Source organism: Aplysia californica, unplaced genomic scaffold (assembly GCF_000002075.1).
Source record: "Aplysia californica isolate F4 #8 unplaced genomic scaffold, AplCal3.0 scaffold00042, whole genome shotgun sequence".
NCBI lineage: Eukaryota > Metazoa > Mollusca > Gastropoda > Aplysiida > Aplysiidae > Aplysia > Aplysia californica.
In genome coordinates, this window is record NW_004797312.1 from 1,003,081 (window position 1) to 1,024,791 (window position 21,711).

General features: G+C 38.5%; 1 protein-coding gene across 1 annotated transcript in view; it reads right to left on the bottom strand.

Moving 5' to 3' along the window:
- LOC101859153 (dedicator of cytokinesis protein 4) overlaps positions 1-21,711 on the bottom strand; it is a gene marked incomplete in the record, with an annotated part of 145,183 nt that overhangs the window by 103,094 nt on the left and 20,378 nt on the right. Inside the window, 11 exon segments of the mRNA XM_013079173.2 lie at positions 5,774-5,830; positions 8,505-8,603; positions 10,023-10,127; positions 11,726-11,853; positions 13,659-13,845; positions 15,155-15,263; positions 16,252-16,304; positions 17,430-17,520; positions 18,677-18,777; positions 19,563-19,655; positions 21,499-21,599. Of these exon segments, the coding sequence (XP_012934627.1) occupies positions 5,774-5,830; positions 8,505-8,603; positions 10,023-10,127; positions 11,726-11,853; positions 13,659-13,845; positions 15,155-15,263; positions 16,252-16,304; positions 17,430-17,520; positions 18,677-18,777; positions 19,563-19,655; positions 21,499-21,599 (1,124 nt within the window).

Consider the following 21,711-nt stretch of genomic DNA (forward strand, 5'->3'; position numbering starts at 1 on the left):
TAATCCGGAAAGAGCGAAAGAAAAAAATTTTAGGTGATGTGACATTAGTCAATAAGATATCTTCGGACATGTTTTCCTCGTTTTTGTTGGAAATTTAACTTCTGTAAATAGATTTCCCAGCCAGCTTCTCCCCCCCCCCTCCCCACGTCTCAGGTCTCGTATCTGCTTGTCGGATATTCCAGTTACAGTACAGCCAGTTCACTCTTTGGTGTTGTGTTCCCATTGTTTCCTCTTTTAACATCTTAGTCTTAGTCTCTATCCTACAAGGAATGGCGCAAGCAGGAAGACAAAGAGGCAGACAGAGGAAAAGATGAGAAGTGGTTAGGCTCTCGGACTCGCAACCGTAAGGTCGTGGGTTCAAATCCCGTCAGGGGCCCGACGTTGTGTCCTCGGGAAAGGCATTTTACACTTATTTTCCTCACTTCACCCAGGTGGGAATGGGTACCCGGCTATAGACAGCGAAAGATCTTGTCAGTTTGTTAGTGTTTGAGCGCTTAATCGGCTGCTCGCACTGTATGCTTCCCGGGAAGCTGAGAATGTTTCAGAGTGCTCTATGGTCTGCTGGGGTAATAATATAGTGTAAAGCGCATAGAGCCTGCTGTTGAGCGGGGATATGCGCTATACAAATGCTATCTATTATTATTATTAACATCAAAGTCAAAAAGCGGACAGGCCGTGACCAGAACATAACACTGAAAAAAAGCTGAGAACCGAGAGGACTGGAAGAAGCTGGTTGCAAAATGTAGTTTTTGTTTTAGTATAGGTTTTACGGCGCTCGCAACTGCATTAGGTCATATAAGCGCCAAGGGGTGGATGTCAACAGAGAAGTCTATACAGTTATCAGGCTTACTCTGATGCTCACCTCTCTAGCTTCAACAGCACAAAGTCTGCTTCGACTATCAAGGCACCCCAAAATAAGGGGTCACAAGAGTGTGACAAACATACAAAAGAAGTAGAGGAAAATGACGATAGTACGGATTAGGAAAGAAAAAGCAGCAGGTCCCTGTTGGCAGTTCAGGCACAGTTATGAGCAAGACATTGTTGAATCAGCTCATTTACAATTCTACTGTGCATAAGAACAAGTTAATGTCCCCCCTTTGGGAATGGCATAAAGACACTTCAGATTCAGTCAGTGACACCGCCCCCCCGGGGGAGGGGGGTGCAAAATTTACTATGGTGCCCTAACGGCCAACGGTCAGCCAGATGATAGGTGAAAAGTGAACTCCAGTACAAGAGACAAAATACGTCGGGACAAAGTACGATAAATTCAAAACCGCACATTCAAACACATGCATTCTGAACGTACTAATAGCGTTTGGTTTGGATGGATATGAGTTTAATACCTCTTTCAGCACTGTAAAGTATATTAAAATAAGAAGCCATACCTCTTATATAAGGCCTAATTTAGATTACCCAAAATACTTTTGAGGATTTTAGAATAATAAAATACGTAAACAAAAACATCCAAGATGGGCGTCGTTACCATGGTAAAGCACATACTGCGAACATTTGGTCAGGAACAGTAGATGACATGAAACAAACAGGTAAGACGTTTTTCGAGAAAGAGAACACATGAAATCACATACTAAATCATCAACTGCAGGATAAGTGGAGATAAAAAGACAATTTGGAACTAAGAAAACATAACAGTCTTGAGAGGGAGGGACAAACAGAACAAGTATTCGTTTATGTAACGAAAGACATGTCATAATATATCATACTATATATATATATACGCGGGCACAACAGCACAGCCGCGTTTTATGGAAAGCAAAGAGCGGCAGCCATATCGGTGCTATTTGTATATATGATGTTCATATGAACAATCGGCTTCACGTACACTGTATATAAAAATATGTAACACATTGTATTATCCTGGGGCGAGCACCGATATGGCTGCCGCTCTTTGCTTTCCTTAAAACGCGGCTGTGCTGTTGTGCCCGCGTAGATGAAGGGCATAACACTCACCGCTTTCCCTAAAGTCGAGTGCATATGCAAATTTTCCCCACCTTAATCTTTATTTGGTTCCAAACAGAGTCAAACGGTGTGATCCATTGAGAACCGAAACTTCAACTATTTGGTGCCAATGGTGAGCTCTATACTGAATCAAAAATATGATTTCATTATATTTGGTTCCAAACAGGGTCAAATGGTGTGATCCATTGTGAACCAAAACTTCAACTATTTGGTGCCATTGGTGAGCTCCATACTGAACCAAAAATATGATTTCATTATATTTGGTTCCAAACTGCATGACAAAGTGGGAAGAACTGTACGCACGCGTCTGCTTAGAGGGACTGAATGGATGAATGAGGCAGCGACGACTTTGGCTAAATGCTTTGAAGTGTAAGACATTCGAAGGGGCAGCGCATGGGTCAGCGTCACTAACACACTTGGGCAGTATACTCGAGTGGTAGCAACCTTAGGCAGAGAATGTCGTGAGTGGCCAGAGGAAGTAGCCAATGCCGAGGTAGAGACGCTGATAGAGGAGAACCATGAACAGGGCGATGTAGTCATCTTCACAGATGGATCAGTACAGCGTGGTGTCAAATCTGGATGGGCTGTCAGCGGCCGTGTAAACGGGATCATACAGAGAGAGCTGTCAGGCGCCACTAGTATAACCGCGTCCAGCATGTGCATGGAGATGAAAGCCATTACAGAAGCCCTTAACTGGGTTATGACGACGGAGTATCAGTCAGCCATCTTTGTCCCCGACTCTCTATGAGTACCCTCGAAAAAGTGAAGAAACACATGATGTATACAGACTGGCGAGAGGCTATACAAAGCAGCGAAATCACAAGGATTGTACACTGTATGGATCTTTAGCCCTGGTCAATGTCATGCAGGAGTTCAAGGCAATGAACGTGCTGACAAGCTAGCTGGCCAGGCTGAGATTGGTGGCACCATGCAATTAGATCCACCAACAGTCATGGCAGCATTGACAGAATGGTTCAACGATCACAGATAGGATGAAGGCACCACTTCACATACAAAGGATAAACTAAGGGAAGCTGGTGTCTCTAGAGGGTCGAGGAGAGACAGCAGCCTGTGCGGAAAAGCCAGAAGAATATCCAACCAGCTGTTAACGCCATGATCAGCAAGCCAACCCTTTCATGGATCCTGGAGAGGAGGGAGGAGCAGCTATGGCATTGTGCCGCCTGCAATGACGCCTATTCTCAAACCAAGTAAGTACCAAGTAAGAAGTTCGAAATTAAGTCAAATGGTTTGCTCCATACTGAACTGAAAATACGAAAATAAGTCAGAGTGCATAGTCTTGGAAATAATAATACAAGTTTGTGGTATGAAAAAAAGCAACAGAAATCCAACAAAATAAGGTTGTTGGAACGAGACAATTTTTTTTTTCATTTTCAATGAAAAAAAGAACAGAGTGGAACATGCAAGGATGAAAACAATAAAACGTGACGTTGTTTATAAGGATGATGTTTCTCTTTTGCAAGATTATGAGGATGCAAGGAAATTGCACTGGCGTCTATGGTGTAGCAGTGAGGTCCTTTTCCATTGCACACAGAAGACACAAGTTCGATTCCCATGTAGAAAGGTATTTTTGTATATGTCATCCCAGATATTCCTGTGTGTTTGTGTGTGGGTGTGTGTGCATGGGAACGTGTGAGTGTATGTGTGTCTGTGAGTGTGTGTGTCTGTGTGTGTGTGTGTGTGTGTGTGTGTGTGTGCATGGGAACGTGCGAGTGTATGTGTGTCTGTGAGTGTGTGTGTGAATGTGTGTGTGTATGTGTGTGCGGGTGTGTCTGTGTCCGTGTGTGTTTGTGTCTCAGCAGAAAAGTGGCGATATTAATAGAATATCACCTCAACATAGAAATCGAACTCATAGCTCCAGCACGCAATTTCAAGAGCCTGATAAGTACACCCTAAACGCCAACTTGTACAGTGTGCGCGTGTGTGTGTGTCACAGAATTGTAGAATTGTAGAATAAGAATACAATTTTGTGGCGTGTATACACAATATATTTATACCAAGACAAGATTTACATGGTTCCCCTCCTCCCCTTATACAACTAGAAATACTGCCATGGGATGTCCATGCAACATTCTCCAGACAACAGCGTTACAGGCTACACAGCTGATAACATTTCGTTTCCAATCAGCACACGCTATACGCTATAAACCTGCAGCTTTCCTGGACCAGATCAGCTATATGTGTGTCATGGCGCGGTGGAATCAGGCACTCTAGTGTCATCTTAGAGCTTGTTCAATTGCCATGCTTTTGATGAGAAAATATCCATCTATCTTGAAAAGAAGTCGAAATATTTGAGATTGAAGGCGTAAAAGTCCTTGGAAACAGCAAAATTACATTTTTTGTGTGATTTTAATCAGTTTTTCAGTAAAGTCCACACATAAATGTGTTTTCAAATGGACATATAAGCCAAAAAACAAAAATTCAATAAACATTTTCAAGTGAGCCCAAAAAGGCAGGTTTCCTTGATTTCATTATTTTGGCGAGTGCCTGATTTCGCCACGTTGCTCACATATGTCAACAAAACATAGAACGTGAGAGAAATACTTTATTGTCATCAGTCTGTACTAATGGCAGAGAAAGTTACCAGGATGGTGTGATGATAAAATGGTAAGGGTTTGGTTTTTTTAAACAATGAATGAATAAATGTTGTGACATTTTGTGATAAAAAGCCTTTTTTTAATATATAAAATTCACGCTAATATTTGAGTCGAAAGCTGGATTTTCTTTCGCTGAAAAAGTCTGACATTTTAATCGCTACCAAACTTTTCATTTTGAGAAAGCAAAACAAAATGTCCTCTCACATCTTACGGTTTATTTGCGTGCATGAAGCAGAGCATTAGGAAACAGACACCAAGAAGGCATAAGCGATATATAACAAAAAAGAAATGAAAATACAGCAGCAGTTGCAGGAGTTATCTGAGGAAGGAGCAGAGAAACACTTGCATCTGGACAAAAAAGCTTATGCAAGGCATCCATAATGCCCCATTCAAAGAGAAGTGATGCTCTGAAAAGGACGCTGTCTCTGATAGGTAACCAGTTTCTTTCCCAAGCTATTTCTATAATATATTATTCATTGCTTCTCATTGACTCATTGATAGATCAAAATATTACTTTATTACAGTTGCCTTCTCAGCTTATACATGACTACAAGTACAACAGAAAACAAGTCCCTCATAGCAAATGACAAAATATATTTGGGTATAATCTGTAGCTTGGAGCAAAGGTCTTGTTATAGATATCAGCATTCTTCCCTACACTATTTTTCCCAGCTAGCTCTCCAGCCTGTACTAATTGACATCATACAAGACCAGTACTGCACTTTATTTCTCACATCTAACTTTACTTTTTACTTTCACTTTTCCGATCCAGCGGCCATTTGGGTTCTAGCCCTTCGGTCTGAATTTCTCACATCTAAAGCCTAAGAGAAAAACAACATTTATAAAAAAGGGCAGTAGCACTTGCCAAATAATAAAACTTGTTCAAACTACAGCCCTTACAAGTATAAGTGAGAAATCATTTTCATTTTCACTCCAAAAGTATCGATTAGCCAAAATTTGTAACAGGCAATTACATGGGTTCAGCCAAAATCATAACCTGTACTTCACATCAAACTATCATAAACCATGACAGCGCAGAGACTTGGAGATTGTACGATTAAAATATATTTTCTTCCTCCTTCTCAGAGCACCGCCTCCGCTGTAGCAAAGAAATTCACTTCTCAAGGACATGATGATGTTAAGATAGGAGAGACACGGGTCCGCAGTGCTGAATGTTTCACCTTTGAGGAGGCGGGAGATGAGGAGCTGTGGGGCATCAGCAACACTGACATTCGTACCTAGAGGTCAAACAAAGAGCAGTTCAACTGAATAAATATACGGGTCATTTCAACTGAAATCCAAAATCTCTCCCACTTGCCTTCTCCTTCCACTCTGTATTTGCAAATACTCTGGAACATTTAGGGCATGTTGAGACAGTAACAGCCATATTTCGCCAGTAGCAGGAAGCATATAATAATAATAATAATAATAATAATAATAATAATAATATAATAATAACAATAATAATATTATAATATTATTATCATCACTGCTGCTACCATAATAAACAAAGCTAATAACAGCAATAACATGATAATGAAAAGGATAATAATAATAATAATAATAATAATAATAATAATAATAATAATAATAATAATAATAATAATAATAATAATAATAATAATAATACAGTTAAGATACCCAAATAATAGTATGCACCATTGTCAGGAAATGATACATTTAAAAAACAACTCATACGTGAATTAAAAATACCTCCAATTTTTTATCTTCATGCAGTGGCTCCCAAACTGTGTGTCGCCTTCCTAGGGGATTCAAGAGTCCACGAACGTGTTAAGATTTCCTTACTCTTCCATTTTCTCTGCCTTATTTCATAAAAGAAGAATGACGGCAAATGTTTTACAGCGCATTCTTCAACACGAGTTACATCAATTAAGTGGCTGGCTGTTTTCGACCTTGCCAGAAGCAAAGGTTACATGGATCACTGCAGAAAGCAGAAAGGCAGAGACACTTGGTTTAAGTATATTCCCCACGCAGAAATCGAAACTGTAATCTTTTGTGGGCAAGGCAATCAGACTCAATTGCAAGACATTATACACTCTAGTGAAAACGAAAAGTAATACAACAAACAAAAATTTTGAAAAACTGAAACTTAAAGACTTGGGATAGATCTTTAATAAGTTTGGGAACCACTGTCTGAATGCATTAAGCTCATAAATAGATTTATGTGGATATACAGAAGCACAGCCGTCTTAAGAAGCTGAGGTTGGAGAATAAAACAAAGGTTTCAGTTTCATACCATAAAGCTCACATCAACAAAATGTTTATTACGACATTGTATATCCAGTTACAGATCAAAGCCCCTTATTTCAATTCTCATGACAAGAATTGACCTCCAATCAGATAAGTAGACATTTAGAATATGAGACCTCTAAGGCAAGGATTAATTCTTTTATGCAACACTTAAGTCTTGCAGTGTAACAAGAATTTATTTGAAAGTAATCTTTATATACAATAGTCCAAACATAAGAAATATACTGTCATACTGAAGTAGTATAAAGCATTAATTTGTAAATAATATTCCTTTACAATTCTCCTTACCAAACATGCACTATCATATTCAGCTTGAGTGCACATGATTGCCTTAAGAGTAGAAATGTAATTATATAGTCAAATGGCAAAAAAAACAAAAAACTTCTTGGTATTTAAAAGAAATGCACATCTTGCATAGATTTATTTCAAAACACAAATGTTATTCTCCAAATAATTAACATGGAAAACTCCTCCACAAATTCTTCAATGCATCTATTCAGCAGTTCTATCTCACATCTTACATCTGACACATTTTCTTCAAGACAACCCAGTTTCAGATCATGTGCCTTTGACCTATTTATGTTACATTTGTTCACGGGTAAGAAGCAAAGGCTGTCTTGAAGGTGGCAACTAACAGAGGGTTGGTGTATCAGAGGCAAGGGTTAGAATTACAGTGAGTGTGTGTGGGGAGGGGTGGGGTGGGGGCAGGGGGAATTCTGCACTGGGAACAGGCTATTTGTGTACAAAATTTTATTTGTCCTCAGCATTTTCTTATACTAAAAGACATTTAATTTCCAGATAAAGTGTTTTTCCTGTGTGGCTTGTTTGGTACACAAGCACAAGTGACAGAAGAACTTAAAATGTGAGGAAGAACAAAAAGTATCCACTGAATCAGGAGGAAAGACTATACAATCCAAAGACAAATGTACAGAAAAATACACAAGAATAAAAGAGTCGGACACAGAAAGAAGTACAAATACAAATACCATATTAAACAGCTTAAAGTTAAAGTCTACTAGCATGACAAAAATGACGTAAAGTGCACTAGTGAAGTCGTGGAGGAAATTCCAGAAGACAACGAATACAACACTTACTGAACATGCGTTTAGAACTAATGACAAAGACGAAGATCTGGCATTTTCTAAGGGCCTGACAGTCAAACATCTAAGTGCATAACCAAAGATATGATGACTCGGACGAAAAAAAAAAAAAATCTAATCCTGGCACGTGTAAAATACATCATCTAACATGAAGAAGGAAAATACACAGAACGGTAAGCTGACAAGAAATGAAACACTAAAATGGCAACGAGAGATATATATAGCTTGACAAGGGCTGGTGATGGGCTGACTAAACCTACTGTACCCAATTAATAAATAGGTCCCTCTGCAGAAGGGTTCCACGTCACCCCCCCCCCCCCCCCCTTCCCTATAAACATGTCTACAGACAAGACATTGGTCCATAACGTAAACCATTCCTGGTACTGGCACTACTTACATCACCATCACTGTGTATGTAGTGCTGGAAAACACCAGCCACAAAATACCATGTTCAATAATGGAGAAACACACAAGGTCAAAGATAACAGGACGGTAGACAGGGCATGTTTTTTTTTGGGGGGGGGGGGGAGGGAGTACCTACCCTAAGAGGTTCTGGTTTCGAAAAGCCATTCATGAGTTTTTTGTAATGCGTCACATCCATCAAACGCAGCATTTCTGTGAGGCAGGCGATGAGCAAACTCTACCGGAGGGAAAGAAAATGGTTCTAAGATATTACAGATTCAGCACATGAAAAGTGGCCAACCTCATTTACCTCACTGCAGGAAAGGCAGTGCGGCGGGCCAGCACAGGAACTAAGCAAGTCTACCCAGCTTAACCAGCAGCTTGCACTGTATGCTTCCCGGAAAGCTGAGAGTGTTTCTGAGTGTTCTATGGTCTGCTGGGGTAATAATATAGTGTAAACCGCATACAGCTTGCTTTGGAGTGGGGACATGCGCTATACAAATGCTATTTATTATCATTATTATTATTATTACCCAGTTTGTAGTCGATACTGGTCTTCAAGAATGATGCGATCAAGAAGAAGAAGAAGAGAAAGAAGAGCAGCAGCAGCAGCAGCAGCAGCAGGAGGAGGAGGAGGAGGAGGAGGAGGAGGAGGAGGAGGAGGAGGAGGAGAAGAAGGAGAAGAAGAAGAAGAAGAAGAAGAAGAAGAAGAAGAAGAAGAAGAAGAAGAAGAAGAAGAAGAAGAAGAAGAAGAAGAAGAAGAAGAAGAAGAAGAAGAAGAAGAAGAAGAAGAAGAAGAAGAAGAAGAAGAAGAAGAAGAAGAAGAAGAAGATTCAGCCTTAAATGTCTATAAATCATTGTTGAGGTTGCCAAAGCCACAAAGCCAGAACAAATGTTCATCCTTGATAAGATGGAGCAAAGAGCCTTTACCTTTATAAATTATGGACAATCAGTGTGCTGAAGAAATCAAGCAGGAATTGAAACCACTTGAATCATAACTTGAGGAACTCTCACAACATTTTCACAGAATGAGTCCTTGGCGACACAAATTTTCAATGACAAATGTACTTTGGTGTAATGAGGGCTATCCATAGAGGTTTTTCCATTTTTGTTGCACAAAACTGCCAAAATGTCCTATGCGTTTGGAACGGATGGGGGCACAAACTTTGTCTTACTCCTTTCTCTTAAAGCAATGTGCACATCACATAACCCATGACAAATCAGTCCTATAGAAATGAATCAGAAGTCGTCTGATTAGCGAGCACAGTACTGATACTGTTGAACATTAACCCCAAGGGTTGAACATTAACCCCAAACGTTGAACATTAATCCCACAGTCAAGAACAGGACTAACATACAGAAGTTTGGAATCAAAATCTGAATGAGTCCTGACTTTTTACTTGAGTCTTGACATGTGAAAAATATTAATAATAACATATGGAATTTATATATATAGCGCTCAAATCCGATTAAAGTACTCAGGCTCTGAGCGTTTTACAACACAACAGTAATGTAACATATAATCAGTGCACTGTGTTCTGACCAAAATATTCTTCAGGAAGAAAGGCTGACTCTGCAATCTGACAAGGGGAATTTTAAAAAAACCCAACCTGGTAGATAAAGGAGTGTGAAAACAAACGAATGGACAGTGGCTTACCCCAGCCTCCTCCCTCTGCGCCTCATTCACAGTCCACATTGTGCGGACAGTCACATCAAACAAGCCCTTGATGATGCGGGTCACCTCTTCCTTCACATCTGTAGTCTGTACAGGGACAAAACACGTAGTGTTAATCACCTCTGAAGCATAATAATAATAATAATAATAATAACAATAATAATAACAACAATAATAATAATAATGTGTATAGAACAATAAAGATAAAAATAATAACAATAATAATAATAATAATAATGTGTATACAACAATAATGATAAAAATAATATTAATAATAACAACAACAAAAATAATAATAATAATAATAATAATAATAATAATAATAATAATAATAATATGTGTGTATAATGATACAAATAATCGCCTTTACATAGCCTACACTGATGCTTTACAGCATGATGTAATGCACATTACATGTACAACTATAATTACCCCAGCAAACCCGAGAACAACCAGAAAACATTCTGGGCTTTCCAAGAAGCACACAGTGCAAGCAGCCAATTGAGCGTCAAACACTAACAAACTGACAAGCTCTTTCGATGGCTGTCACCAGGTACTCATTTCCACCTGGGTGAAGTGAAAGAATTTGTTTAAAGTACCCTACGCAAGGACAAAATGCCAGGCCCCTTGTGGGGCTTGAATATTTTTTTGTGTGTTGTTTTGGTAAACGGTTTTACGTTGCTCGCAACTGCATAAGGTCATATTATCTTTCGGTTACAACTCTTAACAGCCTGACCACTAGATCATCAACATCACATAACAGTAAACGTTATTAAACAATCAATTTTTAAAGTCAATTAATGAAACAGGTTTACAGAAGCTTTTGAGGTCAGAGGCTACTTATTGCAATAATAAAATCTGGGAGAAGAATAACTTGAAAACTCTCAAAACATTTTCACAAAATGAGAGTACGGTAACTTATATTTTGGTATAATAAGTGCTATCCACGGTAAGTTTTCCATACTTGTCTCCTAGAACAGCCAAAATTTCCCATGCATTTGGAACAGATGGGGGCACAAACTTAGCCTTGCTCCTTACTCTTAAAGCAATGTGTACATCACATAACCCATGACAAATCAGTCCTATAGAAATGAATCATAAGTCGTCTGAATAGCGAGCACAGTACTGATACTGTTGAACATTAACCCCAAGGGTTGAACATTAATCCCAAAAGTTGAATATTAATCTATAGGGTTGAACATTTATCCCAAGGGTTGAACATTTATCCCTCCGGTTGAACATTAATCCCACAGGTTGGTCATTTGTCCCACAGGAACATCAGTCTCAAGAGATTACTAATCTCAAAGCACACACCTGAACATAATCCGTCAAGTCAAATAAGTCTACAGTACTTTTAACCAGTGATCAGCACACACATCTGATAAAATACTGCCATAAGTCAACAAAACGCCTTTCTGAAAAATAATTCATAGCAGTTTCCAGATAAAGAGCCTTTTTGTCAGCGAAACCCTTTAAAAAGGCGTTCTTCTGAAATTTTAACTCTAATTTATTCAAAAACTAGCCAGAGTGCCACTTTGATAGTTTTTTCACACAAGTAGGGTAACAGGTCAGGCTTTCAATTTAGCAAATTAAAAAAAAAAAATTTAATTTTTTAAAATTTGACGCCATAAATGGAAAAAAAAGATGGCATTTTGTCAGCTTGTGGCAGAACACTACACACTAACCTCCTTGAGGTCAAAGATCACACTGAGCAGATCACCCAGAGTGTTTGCCGTGAGGGCCAGGTTGTACTTGTGGATCAGACATCTCTTGAGGTGAGACACACACAGATGTAGCAACTTTTCACGAGACGCTGAGCACAGAGAACAAAATTGGTGAAATGGTATAGGTTAAACGACCCAGTCAACATTCATTTCATTCATTGCCTTTCTCACCCCGGATCAGGGTATAAGCCACAAACAAACACTTTCCACTTTTGTTTCCCTATCCTGGGCTAACCTCTTGACGTTATTCCATGGCTTCCCATTTTTTTGTACATCAATTTCTGCGACTCTTCTCCGCCCCTACCACCACGATTAAGTTATTTAAGAGGCGGGACCTATATAAGTCTTTCCCAAGGACACAACGTCGGACCGAGCTGAGGCACGAACCCCCAAACCCGTAATCTCACAATTACGAGTCTGGTAGCCTAACCACTAGGCTACCGACGCCACGCACAGAGAAAGAAAAGGTTGTCAATCACACAACAAGAGGACACTCTTCTATGTGGCACTTCTGGAAACAACAGTGTCACAACGCTCAGGAATCAGGCACTCGTCAATTTTGAGCATATATGGAGCTACTGGCATCACCTTCAAGCCTGTTCATTTGTCTTGATTTTTATTCTAGAAAATACCCATGTACCTTGAATAGAGGTCGAGATATTCGCGATTGAAGGAAGAGGGGTGGGGGGTTGCCTGGTGTCAGAGGTAAAATAAGCCAGAAAATAGTGCCCTTTTAAACTGAAAAGTGACATTTTCTGTGCTTTTGATGAATGATTTTCAGTGAAATCCAAACAGACATATGTTTTCAAATGGACATAAAAGGTGTTTAGCCAGAAGAAGAAAGTTTAAAAAATTGCCCAAATGACGAGAATAATGCCGGTTTCTGTGATTTAACTATTTTGACGAGCGTCTGATTTCAGCACAATGCCTCACAATTTACTTACTGCTTTTCAGGTAAAACAGACCACTGCCACCAAACACGTGAAATAAACATTCCTCCTTCCTCTTCACTCAAGTACACTTACAAAGGGGGGAGGGGGGGGGGTTGTTTTGTTTTGTTGGGTTTTTTTGTAAGTGTTTTACGGTGCTCGCAACTGCATAAGGTCATACGAGCGAGTGGGACACATGAAACATTTTTAGTTTGCAAGGAATTAATTTTGAATTTTGCCAGGGTGGCGGCCAAAGCTTACTCTTATCGATTTTGGGACCACCAAGGGATCTCTAACGTGCGCAACTTGTACATGAGACCTCCAGATTTCTCACTCTTATCCGAAAAGGCTAGCTGTTACATTTTACCTACCATAAAATCAGGGGTGTGGCAGCAGAAAGAGTAAGGAGCCTAGATGAGAAGGCAAAGGAGGTGAGAGGGTGGGGCAGAAAGCAGACGACAGAACATTATTAGAGAGCAGGAAAGGAGGTGAAACGAGAAAATTTTTTAAGAAAAAAATGTTGTCGCTGTGCGGAGTCAAACCCGAGACCTATTGAATGACAGGTAAACACTGTAACCTCTCGACCACGGCAGCCCCCACAGGTATATAACAGATTTAAACCATTCTAAATTTAAGAAAAAATCGAATTCTTCTAATGAATTATTTATTTAAACTACCCATCAGCTTTCCCCAATCAATTTGACTAGAATTTGACTTCAGCTAGTGAATATCACCGCTCATAACAAATTACACACATGAAAATGTAGGAGCAAGTTTCAAGGCACACAATTTGATAAATTTTTTTTTTAAAGAAAAAAAAGAGAAGAAAAAAAATGTCTAAAATATACAAAAGACACATTTTCAAAATTCTTAACTTTAAGCTACAATCTATAATCGTAGACCCACTAAAAGAGGATTTCTTGGTACGCAAATTACCTCAACAGACAAAACTAGGACAACCCTACCTGCGTCCAGCAGCAGCTTTGAGTTGATGCAATGTTTCACAAACTGCGTCTTGGCACGGAGCACAGAGCCACTGGCTTCTTTGTGAGTCCTGTTGAGCAGAAACACCACCATTTCGGCCAGGTCTCCCGTGGGCAACAGGTGGAGGAGCGGAATGAACGCTTTGTGCAAGTTTGTCAGCAACAGTGCCTGTTGGACAGAGATGATTTTTTTTTTCAGGTAACACTATAAATAATAATAATAATAATAACAATAATAAGAATTATTAGTATTATAAGAATTATAATAATAATAATGATAATGATAATAATAATAATAATAATAATAATAATAATAATAATAATAATAATAATAATAATAATAATAATAAATAGCATTTGTACAGCACATATCCCCGCTCAACAGCAAGCTCTACGCGCTTTACACTATATTATTACCCCAGCAGACCATAGAACACTCAAAAACATTCTCAGCTTCCCGGGAAGCATACAGCGCAAGCAACTGATTAAGCACTCAAACACTAACAAACTGACAAGATCTTTCACAGTCTATAGCTGGGTACACATTCCCACCTGGGTGAAGTGAGGAAAAATCTTGTAAAGTGCCTTTCCCAAGGACACAACGTCGGGACCCTGGCGGGATTCGAACCAACGACCTTACGGTTGCGAGTCTGAGACCCTAACCACTAGGCCACCGACGCCATATATCCACTGCTCGGAGTAAGATTCTGTTAAGACTTTTCAAAATGGTGTATGGCCGAGTTTTACACTAAGCAGTTGATAATATATACAATTGATAATGTTCAAGACAGCCACACATTGTCAAGGAAAAAAGTGGTCGTCTTAAACACATGGACGTTTCAGACAGCGTTATTATAATATTTTTTTTAATGCAAAGGAAGAAGTGGAGAAAGGTCATTTATTTGTACAGGTGATTGTGTCTTAGACAAATAGAAGTTGCAGCAGGTTCATCTATACCTCCTGTGTCTCCTGCCCAGAAAGCTCACAGGATTTCTGACAGGACAAGACAAGGATATAATGTAAACTTGCTAGGTAGAATTCCTCGGAACATATTTCCTTAATTAGAAATTTCAGAATATCTTTGAAATCTGTTTGACTTGACATAAACATGCTCGAAAAGTAGGACCGCAACCACGTTCTGTTGATACTAATGAAAACAAATTCCACCATCTTTTGGAATGGCCGAGCTACGAAAATGACCAAAACTAATACTTATCTGAGGAATTTTTAGCCAGTACCTGGCAAGCAATTTTTAATGAGTGCAGGTTTTAAACTATGATACAAACAATATCAGTGAGACTGGTAAACAAGAAATAAGAGGACATTCCACCAAAGAGCATTTAAGTTGTGTTTAAAGGTCTGCTGGGGTAAGAATGATTGTAAAGCACATAGAACATGCTGTAGACCATGGATAAGCTTATAAAAATGCATCATTATTATTGTTATTGTTTTCATTCAAATTCACAAGCAGGTTGTACCTGGGATTTTCTCAGTTCTTTTTCCGAGGAACTCAGCACCCGACCAAAGTCTTCAAAGACTTCTTTGAGATTTTTCCAGAATTCTTGAGTTTGTGCAGTGCCATGAAGTCTGGGAAGTGAGAACCAATGTACATAAAATATATTATTTTGGTTGTCTGGCCAGAGGAAGATAAAGGACAAGACAATAAAACTGAGTGGAAAATATCCTGAGCTATTACTATAAAAACACTATTCCTTTGCAAACCATGCTGCTTAAATCTAATATCTAAATTTTCGTGCATATACACAGAAAAATTTATATACAAACAAACAAAATTGTTTTTCATTGCGTATTCATTTTAAGATACAGTTGAACAGTTTCGCGACAAAATGTGATATACTCTTTTTTCTGCTTTTGAGAAAAATGAGAATTCAGTTCTTCACCCATTATTCTTCACCCTTATGAATAATCTTGAGCTAGTTATTTTTTAGAGTAAACATGACGTAAGGCTTAATTAGATTTTGTAGTACGATGAAATCTATGCTGGATTCCTATCTTTTTTTTACAATAATAAGGGAGGGTAAGAACCCACCAACAAACTTTCATCAACCACAAAAGAAGCCACGTGTGACTCGAGGAAAGAAATTGATTGGCGTGCAGACGATATTTAGCAGTTTGTCAAAATAGTCTACTGCTTTTGTTGTGTTTTGTAAAAAAACAAATTTTGCGGTGCTTTAAATAGGAAAAATGACATTAAGTGAAAAATTTGTCCTTGTTTCAGGTTGCTCTGATTGGGACCCTTCTTTTGCTAAGATGCAATTTGTACTGTAGTCCAGGATGATATCAAATGAGCTAAGGAAGAGCTGACTGGGTTTTCAAATTCCCATCATAATAGGATCAAGAAGTAAATATACTCAAAACATATTTCATAAAAAGAGAAATAACTTTTAAAAATTTTTGATAGAAAAGTAACTTTTAAAAATTTTTGATAGAAAAGTAACTTTTTAAAATTTTTGATAGAAAAGTAACTTTTTAAAATTTTTGATAGAAAAGAAAAAACAGAATGACGTCAAGAAACATACTGCCAAACTCATGCTGATGACAAAATCTCACCAACCTCTGATGAAGAAGACTGGACTTCACTGCAAACTTGAAGATCTCTTCCAAAACCTACAAAGGAAGTGAGTAAACAAAATTGTTTTTTAAGTGGCTATGAGAAGTTTGTAAAAGATTCTACAAATACAAGTCAGTAAAATCATTTTGCCTCGAGTTTCTTAGGTCAGAGTTGAAAGCGCAGTAAAACAAACACCCAATCAGTGGCTCCAGTAGATCAACGAAAGTTGTGTTTCTTGTACCGTGACTACTCCATGCATATCACTGAGCCAGTGGTCATGTTTTTTAGCTTTAGTAAGAATTTTACAGCACTTGCAACACAATGAGGTTATATAAGTGCCAAGGATTAGAAGTGTTTCAAGAAGAGTAACAAACACAAAAAAGGAGGAGGACAATAGGTGTTTGATAGGAAAGAAGGAGCAAAGCACACCAGAGAACCCGCTCAGTGGTCATGTCATTTGATGATGAAACACTTTCTTAACACTTTCCATGAGCCGCACGGACCTGGCCTCGCTGGACCGAGAGCCGCAAAATACGGCTCGAGTGGCTTCCAATCCAGTAATGAAAAGACACGAAATTCTCGGCCGATCCACTTTTTCTAAATAATAGAATAGACTTCTTCCTGTCAGCAGATACGAAAGAAAATATAGCACTGAGAGACGATTTTTAGTCATTTCAGCGCTTTTTTTTGTCGCCTTCGAAACGTAAATATGAGAAAAAAAGCGCCCCCCTGACTTCAGTATATGTCCCATATTTTCACTTCTATATTAGGTACACATACATAACTTTGAGCATTTCTTCGCATTACATGAGGCAACCTACTTGGGAAGTTTGAATGATGCTGTTGTTGTACTTTTTTAGATATGACCTTTCAAAGCTGGAAAATAGTTGATTTCATATGACACCTTCGATATTGCATAATCACTTTTAGAAACACCAAAGTAATATAATTGAAATAAATCTTCTATATTGTATCGCCATCTGATAGATTATTTTTTAACCTTCATTTTGATGGGCCATATGATATGGTTTGTGTGTGTTTAGTTGGATGTTTTGACATTTTCCTTTGGTGGGGCAGGGGTGTAAAAATAGGTCAGGGAAAAGCCCTGGGCCAGTGGTGGATTTTGGCCTGGTAGGAAAAGAGTTAAAAAGACAAAACATGCTGATGATTTAATATCATACCTTAAAGACTTTCTTAGTTTGTCCCTTTTCTTCAAAGTCAGTACAGGTGTAGACTGTCTCCAGATATTTCTTCAGGCATTTCAAAAGATCTCTGAAAACAGACATGGCAGTACACAATGACTACAAATCACATTTTTAAAAACCCATATTCTTAACATGAATAATACCAGTTGTTATATTGCAGAAAAGTAATTAGTTTTCACAACATTATAAAAATGCCTAAAAATCTACAATGACCAAATATAAAGTGAACGGAAAATATTTCGGAGTCAACATCATTGTACATCATGAAATAAAATATATAAATGCGAGGCACCGTGGTGAAATCAGGCGCTCGTCTGAATAATGAAATTGGAGAAACTGACATTTTTCCGTTGCTTTGGCAATTTTTATCGAATTTTTGTTTTTCCGCTCAACATCTTTTATGTCCATTTAAAAAACATCTCTCTGTTCTCTGCGGATTTTATTGAAAAACGTTGAGTAAAGGCACAAAAATGTAAATTTTCAGTTTTCAAGGACTCTCAAGCTATGGAAGTCACCAAAGTTTCGCAACCATTACCTCGTTAATTTTACTTCTACAACCAGGCGATCCCTATCACCTCTAGTCGCAAATGTCTCGACTTCAATTCAAGAGAGATGGGTATTTTTGTCATAGAAAGCAAGATAAATGAATAAACTTTAAGATGATACCAATAACTCCATATGCCCAAAAATGGACAAGCGTCTGATTTCACTGCATCATGACACAAATTACTGTTCTACAATATGAGGCACGACACATGGGAATCAGGCGCTCGTCAATATTTGGCCATATGGAGTTATTGGTATCATCTTAAAACTTGTTTACTTGTCTTGCATTTGATGAAAAAAAAAATACCCATCTATTTTGAATAGAAGTCGAGGTATTTGCAATTGGAGATGGGGGTCGCATAGTGTCAGAGGTATATTTAGCATTTTCACTCACCAAGTCTTGCATTTACATTTTCTGTACCTTTGTTCAATGTTTTACAATAAAATCCACACAGGAATGTTTTGAAACGAACATAAGAGGTGATGAGCCCAAAAGAAAAAAATCAATAAAAATTGCCAAACGGGCCGAAATACGTTGATTTCTTAGATGTCATTATTTTGACGAGCACCTGGTTTCACCACGATGCCTCACATATTTGCTTCAGGATCTTCCCTCCATAAGCAAACGAAAAAAAACAACCTTTCCCCCAACTCAATATTGCAGTCACAATACTTACCTGTGAGCAACAGTTGAAGCAAAAGACTTCTCTAAGTAGTCTTCTAACACAACAGCAAACTTTTCAAACATATCCTCTTGCAGCAAGTAAAATATATACACCTGAAACAGATGACAGAAGCATTCCTCAGGAGCAAATACAAAGCAGTGCAAACTGGAGTAGGTTCAATTACTTAAAACTTAAATGCATGTGTGCTATGTTAATGTATGCTTGGGTTACACATAACCTGCTTCTGATTGTTGCAGATTTGATCTTTCTTTTACAATAATAATAATAATAATAATAATAATAATAATAATAATAATTATAATAATAACAACAATAATAATAATAATAAAAATAATAATAAAGATAATAATAAAAATAGTAATAGTAATAAAAACATTTGAAGTAATAATAATAATGATGATGATAATAATAATAATAATAACAATTATGATAATACTCATATTATTAACAATAAGAAGAACAATAATAGAAATAATAACAATAATAATAATAATAATAATAATAATAATGACAATAATAATAATAATATATATTTGTTTTTAGTCAGAGTTTTACGACATTTGCAACACAATATGGTTATATTAGTGCTGAAGATTAGAGGTGTTACAAAAAAGTAACAAACACAAAAAAGAAGAAGGAGAGATCAGGACGATAGATGTTTGATAGGAAAGAAGGAGCAAACCACACCACAGCACCCGCCAACCACCCACTAATAATAATAATAATAATAGTAATAATAATAATAATAATGGAAAGACTAAAAGCAAACAATAAAACTTTGCTCTTTATCTCACTCTTTGTCTCTCTCTCTCTCCCTCCCTCCCTCCCTCCCTCCCTCAAACAATAAAAGCAACATCACCAGGACAACATGACATACCAGGGCATGAAACACGTTCATGGAAAACGGAATCTTCTCCGAATCCTCCAATCTGAGCATGTCAAACAGGGCATCCAAGACGTCTTGTAGATACTGTCATAACAAGAAATGCAGAGAAAAAAAACCACATTACACTTCTTTACGTGTTAGTGTTAGTGAGTGTTTTACAGCACTTGCAACACAATAAGTGCTGAAGATTAGAGGTGTTACAGGAGAGTAACAAACACAAAAGGGAAGGAGACATCAGGATGACAGATGGTTGATAGGAAAGAAGGAGCAAATCACACCAGAGCACCCGTCAACCACCAGCTTACACTTTTCTTTTCCTCCAGGAATACATAGGTGCTAAAAAGAAAAGATGCTGCCACAGGCAATGCTCTCTGTCTAAAACCCTTGTTCTCAGGAATCAGTTCAAAGAGGGAATTTTATTTTTTTGTTTTTGTTTTTGTAAAGTGTTTTACGGCGCTTGCAACTGCATAGGTCATATGAGCGCGCGGGACACTCCTAATATTTTCAGTTGGTAGGAAATTTTGAATTTTGCCCGGATGGCGGCCGAAGCCTACTCTTATCGATTTTAGACCACCAAGGGACCTTTAACGTGCGCAACTTGCACACGGGCCCTCCGAGATTTTTCGCCCTTGTCCGAGAAGGCTAGGTGTAGATCTTTCCTACCTGAAGATCAGGGGTGTGGCAGAAAGACAGCAGTTAGGAGGAGCCAAGGAGTAGCAGTAGAAAGGCTGCAGAAAGGGTCAGGAGCCCAGAGGAGGGGGCAAAGGAGGTGAGGGGGTGGGGGCAGAAAGTGGAAATGAAAGTAGACAACAGAACATTGTTAGAGATCAGGAAAGGATGTGAAAGGAGACAATTTTAGAGAAGAAAATTTTTTGGTCGCTCCCCAGAATCGAACCCGGGACCTTTGAATGAGAGGCCAACACCTTAACCTCTAGGCCACGAGAGCCCCCTAGGGAATTTTAGGGGAACACTTTGGTGATGGGAATATAATAATAGATATAGATCTAGCACAAATTCCCGCTCCTCAGCAAGCTCTATGCACTTTACAATCTATAATATGACCCCCAGCAGACCTGAGAGCATTCTGAAACAATCTTAACTTCTTGGGAAGCATACAGTGCAAGCTTCCATTTTTATAGGCGCTAAAAAGCTAACATACTGACAAAATCTTTTGCTGTCTATGGTCGGGTACACATTCCCACCTGTGTGAAGTGAGGGAAATTCATGTAAAGTGATTTTCCCAAGGACACAATGTCAGGCCTGCGGCTTGAACCCCCAAACTCACAACCTCATGATTACCTTTACGGTGGCCTAACCACTAGACTATTGACACCACATTACAAAAACAACAACAAAAAAAAACATTGTCATGTCAATGACTTTCCTTCCCATAGAAGCTAGCTAGAGTTATCTTAAAACTTTGACCCCATGGGACACCCATCGGTAACGGTAAAAAAGCCATCCCTTTCCCAACGGGACGCCAGTCAGCAACAGCTCACTTGTTTAAACCTATCCGTACGCCCTGAGGTCATTTTGTACCCCCAGGGTTGTATTCTTCACATTTTAGAATACTTCTAGTATGAAGATCTCTGAAACTTCCAATATTTCTCAAAAAAATAATTTTGACAGACTGCTATGCAAAGCATAAGGATCAGATTAACGCCAAAGTTTGGAGACTTGGAAAATTTGAGAGTCCTTAAAGACCGTAAATTAAAATTTTTTGCACCATTAATCAACGTTTTTCTGTAACATTCACACAAAATTGTGTATTTAAAAGGACATGAAAGGTGTTGAGCCCCCCAAAAAAATTCTTTCTAAATTGCCCAACACCCAGAAAAATGCCTGTTTCTTTGATTTCATTTTTTTGACGAGCGCCTGATTTCACAACGCTGCCTCACATTTACAATGACAATTTTTGCCTACTCACCCTGACAAGCTCCTGTCCTTTGAGAGTGAGCAGGTTTTCTAGACTGCGTGGAATGTTTTCTCGAGGATTGGAGGACCACTGGAGGACACTGAGCAACTCCGCTGTGGAACGCAAGGACAAAAACCAGAACATACTAAAACACTCAAACTGTAATATCTCTCTCTCTCTCTCTCCTCTCCTTCCCCCCTCCTCCATCTCCCTCCCTCCCCCTCC